The sequence below is a fragment of the Ahaetulla prasina genome, chromosome 13 (assembly GCF_028640845.1).
Source record: "Ahaetulla prasina isolate Xishuangbanna chromosome 13, ASM2864084v1, whole genome shotgun sequence".
In the NCBI taxonomy this organism is placed as follows: Eukaryota; Metazoa; Chordata; class Lepidosauria; order Squamata; family Colubridae; genus Ahaetulla; species Ahaetulla prasina.
The window spans coordinates 20998917-21015971 of NC_080551.1; the positions used below are offsets into that span (position 1 = coordinate 20998917).

General features: G+C 46.4%; 1 protein-coding gene across 1 annotated transcript in view; it reads right to left on the reverse strand.

The window, feature by feature from the left end:
- The window catches only part of CELF6 (CUGBP Elav-like family member 6), a 178805-nt gene that overhangs the window by 35923 nt on the left and 125827 nt on the right, over window positions 1–17055 (reverse strand). The window contains exons 4-5 of the mRNA XM_058156227.1: window positions 5089–5217; window positions 2450–2529 (exon numbers count right to left, since the gene is read on the reverse strand). Of these exons, the coding sequence (XP_058012210.1) occupies window positions 2450–2529; window positions 5089–5217 (209 nt within the window). The remainder of the gene's footprint in view (window positions 1–2449; window positions 2530–5088; window positions 5218–17055) is intronic.

Below are 17055 nucleotides of genomic sequence, written 5' to 3' on the forward strand. Positions count from 1 at the left end.
CCTCCCTCCTCTCTTCCTTCCTCCTTACTTCCTCCTCCCACCTTCCTTATTTCCTTCTTTCTTCCTTCCTCTTCCTTCCTCCCTCTCCTTCTTCCTTCCTACCTCCTCCTTGCTTCCTTCCTTCTTCCCTCCCTCCCTCCCACCCTCCTTATTTCCTTCCTTGCTTCCTTCCTTCCTCCTTCAAATCCCTCCCTCCTTCTTCCTACCTCCTCCTTCCTTCCTCCTTCCTCCTCCTCCTCCCTCCCTCCTTGCTTCCTTCTTCTTCCTCCCTCCCACCCTCCCTCCTCTCTTCCTTCCTCCTCCTTCCTCCTCCCACCCTCATTTCCTTCTTCCTTCCTCCTTCCTTCCTCCTCCCTCTCCTTCTTTCCTTCCTACCCTCCCTTCTTGCTTTCTTCCTTCTTCCCTCCCGCCCTCCCACCCTCCTTACTTCCTTCCTTCCTTCCTCTTCCTTCCTCCCTCTCCTTCTTCCTTTCTACCCTCCCTCCTTGCTTCCTTCCTTCTTCCCTCCTCCCTCCCACCCTCCTTATTTCCTTCCTTGCTTCCTTCCTTCCTCCTTCAAATCCCTCCCTCCTTCTTTCCTACCTCCTCCTTCCTTCCTCCTTCCTCCCTCCCTCCCTCCCTCCTTGCTTCCTTCTTCTTCCTCCTCCCACCCTCCCTCCTCTCTTCCTTCCTCCTCCTTCCTCCCTCCCACCCTCATTTCCTTCTTCCTTCCTCCTTCCTTCCTCCCTCCCTCTCCTTCTTTCCTTCCTACCCTCCCTTCTTGCTTTCTTCCTTCTTCCCTCCCGCCCTCCCACCCTCCTTATTTCCTTCCTTCCTTCCTTCCTTCCTTCCTTCCTTCTTCCTTCCTTCCTTCCTTCCTTCCTTCCTCCCTCCTCCTCCTTCCTTCCTTCCTTCCTTCCTTCCTCTCTACCTCTATCTGTTTTGTTCCCTTCTTTCTTCTGTCCTTCCACCCTCCTTTGTTTCCTCTCCCTACTTCCTTCCTTCACATTTACCTCCCTCCAAACTCTTTGTCCCCCTCCAAACTCGTCTGGGGCCGCTGGAGTTCATTGTCAGCCCAACCTCCTGGCAACTGCTGATCGGTTCAATCCTCTTCTATAATCACCCCGACTCCTGGGGCCTTCCTGCTCCCTCCTTTTCCCTCTCACTCTCATTTAGAACTATGACCTTCATTGTTAATTAAATGGCAGTTTTCTCAAGCCGGCGATTCAATTACCTCCTGACACCTGCTTGGAGAACACAGCTGCTGATCAGAATAAACAGCAAAGAGTTATTTTTTGCAACAAGTGATTTGATCCCCAAGAATCTGATCCAATCACCGGGATGATAAATTAGCAGCCGATGGAACAAAAGGGGGAGAAAATGTGTGTTTGGGTGAGGGAGGGAAGGTGACGAAAAGAAAAAAAACAAGTAAGTAAAGGTAGAGAGAGGGAGGGAGGGGAGAGAGAGGGGATGGAAGAAAAGAGGTAGAGGGGAAGGAAGGAAGGAAGGAGGGAAAGGCTTAGTAAGGCAGGAAGGCAGGAGAGAAGAATGAAGGGAGGGGAAAGAAAGACAGAAGGAAGAAAAGAGGTAGGGGTGAAGGGAGGAAGGAAGGAGAGAGAGGAAAGGAAGAGGAAGGAAGGAAGGAAGGAAGAAAAGAGGTGAAGGCAGGAAGGAAGCAGGAGAGATGAATGAAGGGAGGGGAAAGAAAGACAGAAGGAAGAAAAGAGGTAGGGGTGAAGGGAGGAAGGAAGGAGAGAGAGGAAAGGAAGAGGAAGGAAGGAAGGAAGGAAGAAAAGAGGTGAAGGCAGGAAGGAAGCAGGAGAGATGAATGAAGGGAGGGGGAAGAAAGTCCGAAGGAAGAAAGGAAGAAAAGAGGTAGGAGTAGTGAAGGGAATCATTCATCATCATCTTTAAACGACTCCATAATCCCTTGCGAGATGGAGTTCTGGGCAACTGAACGGAGCTGAGTGTTTACTGGCCGGATGCCCTTCCTGTCACCAGTGGGGAGTTCTGTTCAGCAGATAATATTCTCAGTGTACCCAGAGAGAGAAATATCTGCCTCTACCTAGGATCGAACTCACAGCCTCCTGATTGTGAGGCGAGAGCTCCGCCTCTAGGCCGCCACACCACTTACCAACTGACTTGTTGAACTATGGAAATTCTGGTCCTGTGTCGAGCACTATCGGAATTGCCCAGTGGCTAATGGTGCCTTCGCACTTTTCCCTTCTGAGCGCATGAAGTCGTACCGGTGGTGGGTTGCTCCCGGTTCAGTCCGGTTCTTGAGAACCGGTAGTAAAATTGATGGGAGGCTCCGCCCACCCACCCCGTCATTATGGAGGATCTGTGCATGCGCAGAAGCTTCTGTGTGCACGCTCCCGTTGCGAACCGGTAGTAAAGATAAGTAGAACCCACCCCTGAGTCATACACTCTGCTGTTCCTTCCTCTGGGGGGTAGGTTTTGGCCCACTTACCGGCATGGTCTGACTCCCATGGAGAGTGCTAATGGCGGCTTGAGCTTCTGCGTGGCTTCCGTATTTGACAAAGGCACATCCTAGAGGGAGAGATTAAAAACTCAGTTCGATTCAGTCCCAACTCCGTTCAGGTGTCAATTCAATCTGAAGGAAAGGCCGAGGAGCCATAATTTATATTTATATATTTTTGGCCTCTGTAGCAATGTTAATTTTTTTTTCCTTATAGTTATGGTTAGTTTACTTTATTGATTAGCCCTGGGGCCGTATCAAAGTGCAGAGTTCCAGACACAAATGATTACTGAAATCTGATAAAAACAATTTAAAATGGAATTGGAATAAAGTACGATTTAAAATGAAATTGGAATAAAATATGAATTAAAATGAAATTGGAATAAAATACAGTTTAAAAGGATAGCTTTGATTAGCCTAGAAGGTCATATCAAAGCACAAGGTGCAAACACATATCATAACATAACATAACATAACATAACATAACATAACATAACATAACATAACATAACATAACATAACATAACATAACATAACATAACATAACATAACATAACATAACATAACAACAGAGTTGGAAGGGACCTTGGAGGCCTTCTAGTCCAACCCCCTGCCCAGGCAGGAAACCCTACACCATTTCAATCAAATGGCTATCCAACATTTTCTTAAAAATTTCCAGTGTTGGTGCATTCACAACTTCTGCAGGCAAATTGTTCCACTTATTGATTGTTCTAACTGTCAGGAAATTTCTCCTTAGTTCTAAGTTGCTTCTCTCTTTGATTAGATATTGCCAATAAAATCTTATACAAACAGTTTAAAATAAGAGTAGGGTAAAATAGAGAAGCTACAATATAATTTAATACATAAATATATAAAATAGAGTAAAATGACATAAGATTATCTTTCGGTGTTACCCTTACAATCTACCCCAACCAATCCCACGTAGGCAGATCTCAGCCGAACCATTTTGTTCGAGTCCTGCGCTGTGTTAAATGTTATTTTCAGGTTCTGGCTGCACATAAAGTAAGTTGTTTTGATATGGAGATCCCAGTGGGTCATTCGTTTGGTATATGGATCAAGGTACCTCTCTCACCCCCAGGGTTGTAATCTACTTATATTCCCTACCGGTTCAGAAGTGTCCAAAAATCATGTCCGATTTCTGACCCTCTGCGCATACGCAAAGCCTTCTGCGCATGCGCAGAGGGCAAAAAAAGACGTCTGGGTAGGTGGGTGGAGCCTCACGCTACCAGTTCGCCAAACCACATGCCGCTGTGGATACCAACTCGCGCAAGCCAGACAGAACCAGCAGCATCTCACTACTGTTCACCCCGTTATACAAGCAACGGTCAGATAGGATGTGAGCCAGGTCTTCTACTTCTGCTGCTCCGGCTTCCCTTACCCTGATGGGACCAGGAGAACGGGGCCTCTCTGGTCATTGTTTTCAGTCATAAGGAGCACCTTCGATTAATGCTTTTAGTTCCTTTGAAGTTGCAAAGCAAGAGTGTGGATTCTGGTAGTAAGTTTCTGATCAGAACCAATTCAGGCTGGCCAGAGACAAGAACTTTACGAGGAGGCTGAACTTTACTACAGGTTGTCCTCAATTAGTGTTGTGCCTCGTCCGCTTTCCCCGCAGCCGGGCCCGTCTTATCTGCTTCCAAACGCTGAGGAATGTCCTAACATGCCTCCCGGCCCCAGCCCTGGCTCCATGCCCAGACAGGCCGAGGAAGAAGAAGCGCCCCCAGTCCCCAGCCCTGGCTCCATGCCCAGGCAAACGGAGCAACTAGACCTCTCCCCCTCCCCCACAGCATGTGAGCCTGAGGAAGGTCAATTACCAACAGCTGCAGACTGGAGTGACCCTCGCTTCAGGAGAATTGATAGGCGGCGCCAACAGAAGCAAGGGAGGGGCAGGCCTGGATAAGTGCTGAGTCATGGAGCCGCACCCCATGGCCTATATAAAGGATCTGCTTTCTGGCATTCTCTGAGTCAGGCAAAGTCTACCTTATCTTGCTGAAGTCACTTTCTGGTCTCCTGCTGGCCTTGAGAACTTTGCTAGCACTTTGGCAGAGCTGCAGAGGCACGCCTGATTCGGATTTCCCTGACCCGGCCGTCAGCGGAGGAGTGGGACACGACAATTAGTTACAACCAGTGGTGAAATGTAAAATTTGTTACTACCGGTTCTGTGGGTGTGGCTTGGGAGGTAATGTGACTGAGTGAGCGTGGCCAATACCCCCAATGGAAGATGACTCTGAGGCTTGAAGTTCCTCAAAGTTCCATTTTATTAGAGATGTCCTGTTGGCCCATCTGGCAAAGCCCGAATCTGAAAGCTTTCAAGTTTTCCCCACCCAAAGGAAAGTCCAAGCCTCTGCCCAGCACCCACATGTCCATCACATGGGCCAATCAAAGCACCATCCCAACTGGAGATGCCTCCTAGTTCCAGCCCACCAGGTGCAGGGCAAGACGGCCTTGACTCTCTGAGAAAGGAATGCTATTTTGACTACATATCATCCGTGCTCCATACAATCCCCCCTCCCAGTTTCCCACAGTAGTAAATGAGGCAGGCCTGAAGGCCCAATGCAAAAGATGGCTTCCAATTTAGACCCACCCTCCCGTTTCATCTGCCCCCCCCTCACCTTTACTGGCTCCATCGGGGCCTCGGAGGATGGTGCATTCTTCAATCTGTCCGAAGGGTTCGAAGAGTCGCCGGACGTCGTCCTCACTTTGTTGCTTCCCCAACATGCCTACAAAGAGCTTCCTGTCTTCTAAAAACAAGCCACCTCTCATTAGTCGGAGTAACAGAAAAATGCAACGATCAGAGCCACCTGGAAGAAAGCTGGGGGTGGTGGTGGCTTTGATGACCAGGCCTGCCCTAGAAGTGAGGATCAGAGGCATTGTCCAGCTCAGCCGAAACTGCCTCTGGATCTTCATATGGAGCAAAGCCAGTCACGTTAGGAAGATACTAGAATTGGTCTCATCCAGGGGTGGGATTGAAAAATCTCAGCAACCAGTTCACAGCCCGGTGGGTGTGGCCATGGGGGCGTGGCCTACTTAGCCTCCTGCAACATGGTGGGGGGACGTTTTCACCCTCCCCAGGCTCCAAAGGCTTTCCTGGAGCTTCCAGGAGCACAAAAACAGCCTCCGCTGGTCTCCAGAGGCCCTCCTGAGGCCAGAAACAGGCCATTTCTGAACTTCCGATAGACCCATTTTTTGCCCTCTGAGAGCCTCCACTCACGCCCTGCACTTACCTGACATCCAAAACGTCGGGGAGACTCCTGAGAGGGGCAGGGCAGGGCGGGGTGGGTGGGGTCAACCAGTCCTTGGAACAACCAGTTTGGCGAACCAGATTAAAATTAACATCCGGTTTACCCGAACCGGCTGAATCCCACCCCTGGTCTCATCATGTCAAGGGATCCATGTTTCACAGTAAAAATTGCATCCCCAGCTCTGCGTTTGTTCGCTTAACTAACCCATGGAGGTCATCGCTGTCCTACACTCTTCCATCAGCTAGCAGAGTCTGACATGGGGATGGCACACTTCATTGTGCTTTAATGGTCAAGCAGACCACATGGATGTGGTCTAGAGATAATGGTCACCAAGAAGTCCCTTAAAACCCTATGATTCTACATTCTTGTTGTGTCTCGTCCGATCTCACCACAGCCGGGGCCTTCTTATCTGCTTCCGAACACGGAGGAATGTCCTAGTATGCCTCCCGGCCCCAGCCCTGGCTCCATGCCCAGACAGGCTGAAGAGGAGGAAGTATCTCCAGCCCCCAGCTCTGGCTCCATGCCCAGGCAAACGGAGCAACTAGACCCCTCCCCCTCCTCCACAACATGTGAGCCTGAGGGAGGTCAATTGCCAACAGCTGCAGACTGGAGTGACCCTCGCGTCAGAAGACTTGATAGACGGAGGCAACAGAAGGAAGGGAGGGGCAGGCCTGGATAAGTGCTGAGTCATGGAGCCACACCCCATGGCCTATATAAAGGACCTGCTTTCTGGCATTCTCTGAGTCAAGCAAAGTCTAAACATATCTTGCTGAAGTCACTTTCTGGTCTCCTGCCTGCCCTGAGGACTTTGCTAGGACTTTGGCAGAGCTGCAGAGGCACGCCTGATTCGGATTTCCCTGACCCGGCCGTCAGCGGAGGAGTGGGACAAGACAATTCTGTGTAAGGCAGCAACAGGTAGAGCACTGAGGTCACGTTCTCCACTCACGGTGGAGCAATAAATAGGACAGACAGAGAAAGACAGGCAGACCTGAAGGTTACGGGAAGCACGCCTCCATATGTGCGCGCGCCAGAGGAAGAGATTATTAAATAACGTAACAAGCTCCTATGTGGGTTATGACTGACTTCCCCAATAACCTACCCTTCCTGGCTTTCTCAAGGGTCATAAATAACCAAAACCTCATTGCGGCCTCTGTAAATAATGACCCGTTCATGATTATTGCCAGCATCTGTCTCTTCTAGCGCTCCCAGCCAGCGTTAGGCTTTAATGGCATTTGACACAAGAGATAAGGTGGCCTCTCTTTGCAGCCTGGGAAATAAATAAATAACAGCCTGGCACGGCGGAGGCTTTGTCCTCGCGGAGAGGCCGAGAAAATTAGTTAAGGGATCGGGTTTCATCCATCCTCTCCTTAAATATAAAGCCCGCTCTCTTCGAAACCAGAGCAAGCCGCAGGAGCAACAATTGTGTTTTCTTGGAGTGTGGGACTGTGGATGGTGGGGTAGGGGGGTAGCTTCAATTTCCTTGACCCGCTTTCTTGCAGAAATCTGTAGGTCGAAAACAACAAATAGGGCCTGCAACTGTGCAATCCAAGCCCAACCCCCTACTTTTAATGCTGAGTCCATGTACAAAGGGGAGAACAACTGCAATTGCACAGTTGCAGGTGCCTTCTAAAAAATTTTACACACTTACACACCCTCCCCCCCTGCTTTTTGGGGGGGAGGCTGGTCTGACTTGCTTAGTTAGTCTTAACTTTAGTGTCAGGGTTCCAAGTAATACACCCATAGCAAACAGAACTCCGAGACAGGCTCCAGGGCTGCCATTTAGTTTGCTTTTAGGTGGCTTAATGAATTGTATAAACCCAACCCAATTGCAGGAGGTTGCGTGTCTGCAACTCAGAAAATGGGTTGATTTAATCGCCGATGAAATGTGACACATGGGCTCACATAGAACACGTGGCCTTCAAAAAGAATGATACCCATGTCAATGTGTCATTGTGTCATCATGTAACTGCTGCCTGTGTGGCCTTGCACCTTGATGCCTGACACAGGTATGTACGTCAAATGCTACAATTATTGTTCACCAACCAGAGTCACTTCACATGAAATGGGCAGCTATGGCTAGGAAATCAGGAGTCCAGGCATTTCAAAAGAATACAAGGATTTATCGCAAGCTTAAGCTGTCTACAAGAATCTGAACTACTGACACTCAAAACAAGTTGGCAGCAGGATTTCCCAATGTGGGAACCAAGGTTGTTCAAATGAGTACAGGTTTATTCCTTGCTAGCGTTCTACAAGGGTCTGAACTACTAACATCCAAGGCAAACTGGCGGTAGATAAGAATCAATGGAAGTCAAAGAGGGCCGGACTTAGATCTCTTGTGGACACAAAAGGATTCAAGGCTGATGACATGTTTGATCCCTCCGTTGGGCTCAACCTGGTCCTACAGCTATCTAAATTTGTTGAATGGAGGAACAAACACAATGCAATGCGCTTAATTGTGTCAGGCATCAAGACACAAATGCATGAAGGCAACGTTTGCATGACGATATCATCAGGCATGTAGTGACACCATTGTGGCTTGTATACCTGTAGGTTGAGTATGAAGTGCTTAAATTAAATTTTAATCTCCCCCTCCTTGTCCCCCCAACCCTGTGGAGAATCCTACAGAGGTCCAGATCAAAAGCTAGAAATAATACAAGTTGTGTGAATGGAGACTCAACCTATTGTCTGTTCTCCGTATAGAGACGGTTACTACCAAGAGATGATCTGTTCAATCAGCTCTACTCTGGGACTCTCTGCTCGCACCAGCTTCACAACCACGCAGCTGTTCTTTTTCAGGAATCTCTATTTTTAAAACACACATAAGTTGGGCAATTTTGCAGCCAAGCTATTTTGAAATGGACAGTAATCCTTTGAACAGCTCTTCAAAGAGATCTCAGTCTATTGTTACACTGAACGTATCCCATGCTGCCCCTCCATTTCGTTTGTCAGTTTCTTATTCTGTGCCTGCTCTCTTTTATAGTATGAAGAGCTGTTGAGTTGGACAAAGCCAACTCCAGAAGATTGTATCAGTTGCAATAGGAAGCTTTTGAGTTTCCGTTGCCCACTCTTGATTTTATTTCGATGGACTGGTTAGTTTGATTTCTCTCCTGCCTTTCTTATTTATATTGTTGGACTGGTTTTATATCTATTATGTTTAGGAACCAAGAAACTACATTTCTTCCAAGCAGCGTTCCTCATTATTCTCATTTTAGTTTCATGCCTATAACTCTGCAAGGTCTTTTAGTCCAATCCTTTGCTTAAGGCAGGAGACCTTATACTATCATGGTCAAATGAGTGTCCAGAGTATTTTGGAAAATCTCCAGGGATGGAGCACCCACAACTCATTGTTCTATTACTTCATAGTACTTAACTGTCAGGAAATTCCTTCTTATTTCCAAGTTGGGTGTCTCTTTGACTAGCTTCCACCTGTTACCGTATATACTCGAGTATAAGCCGAGTTTTTCAGCACGTTTTTTGTGCTGAAAAACGTCCCCTCGGCTTATACTCGAGTATATACGGCTTATACTCGAGTTTTTTTTTTTCTTCTTTTTTTCACATTATACCGGATGGTGCAAACTTGGCGGGCTTTTGCATTAGCGCGGGGAAGCCCTGCCGGTGCAGTGAGAGGGCGGGGCGGGGGAGCCGCCAGCCTTCTCGGCTGAGGAGGAGGTTTCCTGACCGGTAGCTGCCTCATTTCCCTCCCTCGGCTTATACTCGAGTCCCCAGTTTACCCCAGTTTTTTGGGGTAAAATTGGGGACCTCGGCTTATACTCGGATCGGCTTATATTCGAGTATATACGGTACTTCTTGGCCTGCCCTCAGGTGCTATGGAGAATAAGTCAACGCCCTCATCTCTGTGACAGTCCCTCAAGTACTGGAAGACATTTATCATGTCCCCCCGTAACTGGTTCCCAACGACTGGTTCAAAATCTTCAAATATTCTGAACGGGGATTTAATAATAATAATAATAATAATAACAACAAATTTGGAAGGGACCTTGGAGGCCTTCTAGTCCAACCCTCTGCCCAGGCAGGAAACCCTACACCACTTCAGACAGATGGTTCTCCAACATCTTCTAAAAACCTTCCAGTATTGGAGCATTCACAACTTCTGGAGGCAAGCCGTTCCACTGATTAATTGTTCTAACTGTCAGGAAATTTCTCCTTAGTTCTAAGTTGCTTCTTTCCTTGATTAGTTTCCACCCATTGCTTCTTGTTCTACCCTCAGGTGCTTTGGAGAATAGCTTGACTCCTTCTTCTTTGTGGCAACCCCTGAGATATTGGAACACTGCTATCATGTCACCTCTGGTCCTTCTTTTCATCCAAGTAGACATACCCAGTTCCATTGGATTTCATCCAAAGTTTCTCCTCTTGATCCAACTTTTCTAATAACTGCACCACACTGGCTATGTGTGATTGCTAAGATTGCTTCCCAAACGCCCACTCACACACAAAAAAAATATTTCCTTGAAAATCTTTAAAGAAGACAAGGATTTGTCTATGGAGGTTCTGGAGCCTTCATTGATGTTCTTCACCTCTACGTCCACCATTTGCTCTTACCACACTTGCAGGACTGGTTATTTCAGACTCCCCTGGGGGTTAGCCATCACCCCACGAGTTTGACACTCATGAAATGTCTTCCTGCTATTTCTCCAGAAAAAAAACACAAAATCCTGCAGGATGGCTCATGTCCAAAACCTTGGCAACCATGGGATGAAAGATGGAGTGGGTTGTCTCCTTAGGAAGGATATTTTTTTCTTTCTCCTCCTTTCTCCTCCTTCTCCTTCTCTGGCCAAAACTGCTATCTTGTTCTAGCCATTGATTTTTAATCCCTCACCAATTACATTCTGTAAGTGGGTAATTTATTTCCAAGTTCCCACTGGGACACCTGGAGCTTTTGCTGGCACTAGCTGAGTTGTGTTTAATAACTACATCTCTTTTGGAATAGATCGTTATTTACCCTGCCCAGGCATCAGAACCTGGAAATAAAGACCAATCCTAGTGTACATTCGACTCTAAGCAGAACCCTGGGGAACCAAGGTGCAGGGACCGAGGAGGAGAGGAAGGAGAAATTTCAGACGAGAAGTCAACCAAGATACACCTTGGATACAAACCATTCAAGTAACAAGAGTAGCCGGGAAACTGGGACGTTCCACTTGTTGATCAAAACTATAACTCCCAGGAGCTCCAACCAGCTCAGCTGCAGTTGAACAATGCCGGGAATTGTATTTAGTAAGACCTAGAGCAGGGGTCTCCAAACGTGAGAACTGTAAGACTTGTGGACTTCAACTCCCAGATTTCTGGGAGTCCACAAGTCTTAAAGTCCCCAAGTTTGGAGAACCTTGATCTAGAGCAGGGGTCTCCAACCTTGGCAACTTTAAGACTTGTGGACTTCAACTCCCAGAGTTGAAGTCCACAAGTCTTAAAGTTGTCAGGGTTGGAGACCCCTGATCTAGAGGCCAAGAGGTACCTCAGCTCTGCAACTAAGACATGATTTTTTGCAAAAAGAGGTTGAACCCCAGAACCCAACAAGAGGAGAGGGTTGCAAATAGACCTTGGATGTGTAATTGGGAGGTCTTCTACTACGGGATCCCCTCCTCATTATCAGGCAAAGAGAGAGATTTTTTGGAAAAGTGGACAGACTGTGCTAACTCATCTCCAACCAGCTGCCCCAAACCTTAAACAGCCACACATGTGCTGCGTCAAATACACTGCAACATCCTAGTTGCAATAATGTAGTGTGTGAAGGCCAGCACCAGCTAAAGAACTGGCGGCTGTGATTTCGCACTATTGCATATATCGCTACCACTGATAATATCATCAAACAACACCTGTCTCTCCTAGGTCCTTAGGAAGGACTCGATAGGTGGCTGGAAAGGCCAAATCCGATCCAAACATCTGACTGACTGTGGGCTGACCCGTTTTCACAATAATATCAACGGTAATCTTTCAAGAGATCCATGCAAAGCCAGGCCAATTGGCATTTCGTTTGTCAGTTTCTTATTCTGTGCCTGCTCTCTTTTATAGTATGAAGAGCTGTTGAGTTGGACAAAGCCAACTCCAGAAGATTGTATCAGTTGCAATAGGAAGCTTTTGAGTTTCCGTTGCCCACTCTTGATTTTATTTCGATGGACTGGTTAGTTTGATTTCTCTCCTGCCTTTCTTATTTATATTGTTGGACTGGTTTTATATCTATTATGTTTAGGAACCAAGAAACTACATTTCTTCCAAGCAGCGTTCCTCATTATTCTCATTTTAGTTTCATGCCTATAACTCTGCAAGGTCTTTTAGTCCAATCCTTTGCTTAAGGCAGGAGACCTTATACTATCATGGTCAAATGAGTGTCCAGAGTATTTTGGAAAATCTCCAGGGATGGAGCACCCACAACTCATTGTTCTATTACTTCATAGTACTTAACTGTCAGGAAATTCCTTCTTATTTCCAAGTTGGGTGTCTCTTTGACTAGCTTCCACCTGTTACCGTATATACTCGAGTATAAGCCGAGTTTTTCAGCACGTTTTTTGTGCTGAAAACGTCCCCTCGGCTTATACTCGAGTATATACGGCTTATCTCGAGTTTTTTTTCTTCTTTTTCACATTATACGGATGGTGCAAACTTGGCGGGCTTTTGCATTAGCGGGAAGCCCTGCCGGTGCAGTGAGAGGCGGGCGGGGAGCCGCCAGCCTTCTCGGCTGAGGAGGAGGTTTCCTGACCGGTAGCTGCCTCATTTCCCTCCCTCGGCTTATACTCGAGTCCCCAGTTTACCCCAGTTTTTTGGGGTAAAATTGGGGACCTCGGCTTATACTCGGATCGGCTTATATTCGAGTATATACGGTACTTCTTGGCCTGCCCTCAGGTGCTATGGAGAATAAGTCAACGCCCTCATCTCTGTGACAGTCCCTCAAGTACTGGAAGACATTTATCATGTCCCCCCGTAACTGGTTCCCAACGACTGGTTCAAAATCTTCAAATATTCTGAACGGGGATTTAATAATAATAATAATAATAATAACAACAAATTTGGAAGGGACCTTGGAGGCCTTCTAGTCCAACCCTCTGCCCAGGCAGGAAACCCTACACCACTTCAGACAGATGGTTCTCCAACATCTTCTAAAAACCTTCCAGTATTGGAGCATTCACAACTTCTGGAGGCAAGCCGTTCCACTGATTAATTGTTCTAACTGTCAGGAAATTTCTCCTTAGTTCTAAGTTGCTTCTTTCCTTGATTAGTTTCCACCCATTGCTTCTTGTTCTACCCTCAGGTGCTTTGGAGAATAGCTTGACTCCTTCTTCTTTGTGGCAACCCCTGAGATATTGGAACACTGCTATCATGTCACCTCTGGTCCTTCTTTTCATCCAAGTAGACATACCCAGTTCCATTGGATTTCATCCAAAGTTTCTCCTCTTGATCCAACTTTTCTAATAACTGCACCACACTGGCTATGTGTGATTGCTAAGATTGCTTCCCAAACGCCCACTCACACACAAAAAAAATATTTCCTTGAAAATCTTTAAAGAAGACAAGGATTTGTCTATGGAGGTTCTGGAGCCTTCATTGATGTTCTTCACCTCTACGTCCACCATTTGCTCTTACCACACTTGCAGGACTGGTTATTTCAGACTCCCCTGGGGGTTAGCCATCACCCCACGAGTTTGACACTCATGAAATGTCTTCCTGCTATTTCTCCAGAAAAAAAACACAAAATCCTGCAGGATGGCTCATGTCCAAAACCTTGGCAACCATGGGATGAAAGATGGAGTGGGTTGTCTCCTTAGGAAGGATATTTTTTTCTTTCTCCTCCTTTCTCCTCCTTCTCCTTCTCTGGCCAAAACTGCTATCTTGTTCTAGCCATTGATTTTTAATCCCTCACCAATTACATTCTGTAAGTGGGTAATTTATTTCCAAGTTCCCACTGGGACACCTGGAGCTTTTGCTGGCACTAGCTGAGTTGTGTTTAATAACTACATCTCTTTTGGAATAGATCGTTATTTACCCTGCCCAGGCATCAGAACCTGGAAATAAAAGACCAATCCTAGTGTACATTCGACTCTAAGCAGAACCCTGGGGAACCAAGGTGCAGGGACCGAGGAGGAGAGGAAGGAGAAATTTCAGACGAGAAGTCAACCAAGATACACCTTGGATACAAACCATTCAAGTAACAAGAGTAGCCGGGAAACTGGGACGTTCCACTTGTTGATCAAAACTATAACTCCCAGGAGCTCCAACCAGCTCAGCTGCAGTTGAACAATGCCGGGAATTGTATTTAGTAAGACCTAGAGCAGGGGTCTCCAAACGTGAGAACTGTAAGACTTGTGGACTTCAACTCCCAGATTTCTGGGAGTCCACAAGTCTTAAAGTCCCCAAGTTTGGAGAACCTTGATCTAGAGCAGGGGTCTCAACCTTGGCAACTTTAAGACTTGTGGACTTCAACTCCCAGAGTTGAAGTCCACAAATCTTAAAGTTGTCAGGTTGGAGACCCCTGATCTAGAGGCCAAGAGGTACCTCAGCTCTGCAACTAAGACATGATTTTTGCAAAAGAGGTTGAACCCCAGAACCCAACAAGAGGAGAGGGTTGCAAATAGACCTTGGATGTGTAATTGGGAGGTCTTCTACTACGGGATCCCCTCCTCATTATCAGGCAAAGAGAGAGATTTTTTGGAAAAGTGGACAGACTGTGCTAACTCATCTCCAACCAGCTGCCCCAAACCTTAAACAGCCACACATGTGCTGCGTCAAATACACTGCAACATCCTAGTTGCAATAATGTAGTGTGTGAAGGCCAGCACCAGCTAAAGAACTGGCGGCTGTGATTTCGCACTATTGCATATATCGCTACCACTGATAATATCATCAAACAACACCTGTCTCTCCTAGGTCCTTAGGAAGGACTCGATAGGTGGCTGGAAAGGCCAAATCCGATCCAAACATCTGACTGACTGTGGGCTGACCCGTTTTCACAATAATATCAACGGTAATCTTTCAAGAGATCCATGCAAAGCCAGGCCAATTGGCATTTCCTTTTGCTCACACCGATTGCTTTGTTCTAATTGAAAATGGAAATGATCTTACGGAATGTTTAGAACAGGAGTGGCATGCACTTACTTTCCCTATCGGTTCGCAAATACGAGCGTGTGTGTGTCCACGCCCGTCCATCAAAGCACCCGTCCTTTCATGCACGTGCTTCTCTGGCACGCGCGTCTTCCGTGCATTTATTTATTTGTTTGTTTATTTATTTATTTATTTTCTCAGTCATATATAAGATAACAGGTAAAAGTATAAACATGATTTGGATACATGAAAAGAGTAAGTAAAAAAGGAATATTAGGACAGGGACGGTAGGCACGCTGGTGCGCTTATGCACGCCCCTTACAGACCTCTTAGGAATGGGGTGAGGTCAACAGTGGGCAGTTTAAGCTTAAAGTTTTGGAGATTTGGGGAAGAAACTACAGAGTCAGGGAATGCATTCCAGGCGTTGACCACTCTGTTGCTGAAGTCATATTTTCTGCAATCAAGTTTGGAGCGGTTTACCTTGAGTTTGTATCTATTATTTGCTCGTGTATTGTTGTGCTTGAAGCTGAAGTAGTCATTGACAGGTAGGACATTGTGGTACATAATTTTATGTACTATGCTTAGGTCAGACTGAAGTCTGTGTAGTTCTAAGTTGTCTAAGCCCAAAATTTGGAGTCTGGTGGCATAAGGGATTTTATTGTGAGCAGAGGAGTGGAGGACTCTTCTTGTGAAATATTTCTGGACGCACTCAATTGTATTAATGGCCGATATGCAGTGCGGGTCCCAGACAGATGAGCTGTATCTATTATGTGTTTGTGTATTGTTGTAGTTGAAGCTGAAGTATCGTTGACAGGTAGGAGCTTGTGGTAGATAATTTTACGTACTATGCTTAGCTCAGACTGAAGTTTGCACCCAGCCTCAAAAATGTGCCTAAATAGGATGGCATAGAGCTGGGGTGGCCACCCACCCACAATTTCTGCTACCAGTTGGGGCGAACCGGTCTGAACCGGCTGAAAGTACCTCTGGTTTGGAAGGCTGTTATTTTTGGCAAGGAGGAGAGAACGGTTTCCTCAAACCGAGGGTAAGGTAGTGGTATTTATTTAAGAAGATAGCTCAGGGGAGGCATTAATAATTCACCCTTCTCATGATTTGCGATGTAGAGAATTTCTTATCGGTTCTGCTGAAGGCCCGAAGCTTCTGGCAAAACTTCAATCCGGTTGTAAACGCTACTACATGGTATTTGGGATTCCAACTTGTTTTTTTCATTCAAGCACATTCCCCTAGAGGGCGCTAGTCAGCCACAAACAGCCATTCGGAAGCCTTTTAAGATGTTCTCCATAGAGCGGGCGGGTGTCACTGCGCTGCGCTAAGCTTAGATGTTGTGCCCAAAAGTATCATGGCCAAATTACAGCAAACCAAGATGGAATTTGGTTCAGGTGTGCCCAGAATGCCTAGTTAGTTGATTACCGTCGATGCTCCATTCTCATGCAAATGTCTATTTGAATATGATGCGGACTTGTACATATTTCTAGGTTTTGAACCAATAAAATAAAATAAAATAAAAATGCAGCCACCGAATGCTCTTAAGTGAACGGTAAATCCCTCACCATCTTGGATCCAAAGCTAATGTTTAGCTTTGGGGAAAATCTTAAAAGCTTCCAGAAATGGGTGGGGTAAGCGGGGGGAAAAAAGAAAAAGAGAGCTAAATCTCGTTTAAATTTAATTAAAATTCAGTGTATCGGTTTGCATGGTGAGCGGACACAACTCCATAATGGGAGAGTTCCTCAGTGCCTGGAAAGTTGAGAGATCAAATGGTTGGCGCTGCAAATCGGCGAGTCCTTTTCTGGTTCCATTTTTGCTTTTTAATTACAACCACATCAAAAATGGGGAAGGGGAGGCAAGCAGTTATCGTTCAGGGCTCAAACCTGATGGGTTTCAGCCCCACTACTGTGCCAGCTGCCTCTGAACGAGTTTTTTTTTCTTTTTTCTCCCCTCCTCCTACACGGGTTGGCTTAATTGCTCAAATGCTCACTGCTCTGTAAACCGCAAACTGTGTTCTTGCCTCTAAGGTCAACGGCCAAGTATCAAAAGTGCCAATTTAAATGTAGCCAGTGGAGAGATTGCGATTTTAAAAAATAAAATTAAAAAAATGCCACCGGTCTGAACGGAAGCATGAAAGAGCAGCCCAAGCTCTACAAACTCTTGTGCGACAAGAAAGGAGAGGTTGTCAGATGCCAGACCTGGACTTTCAAAGGGTTCTGCATCTCTATTAGCTAAACCAGGGGTCTCCAACCTTTCCGACCTCAGGGACCACTAAATTCATAATTT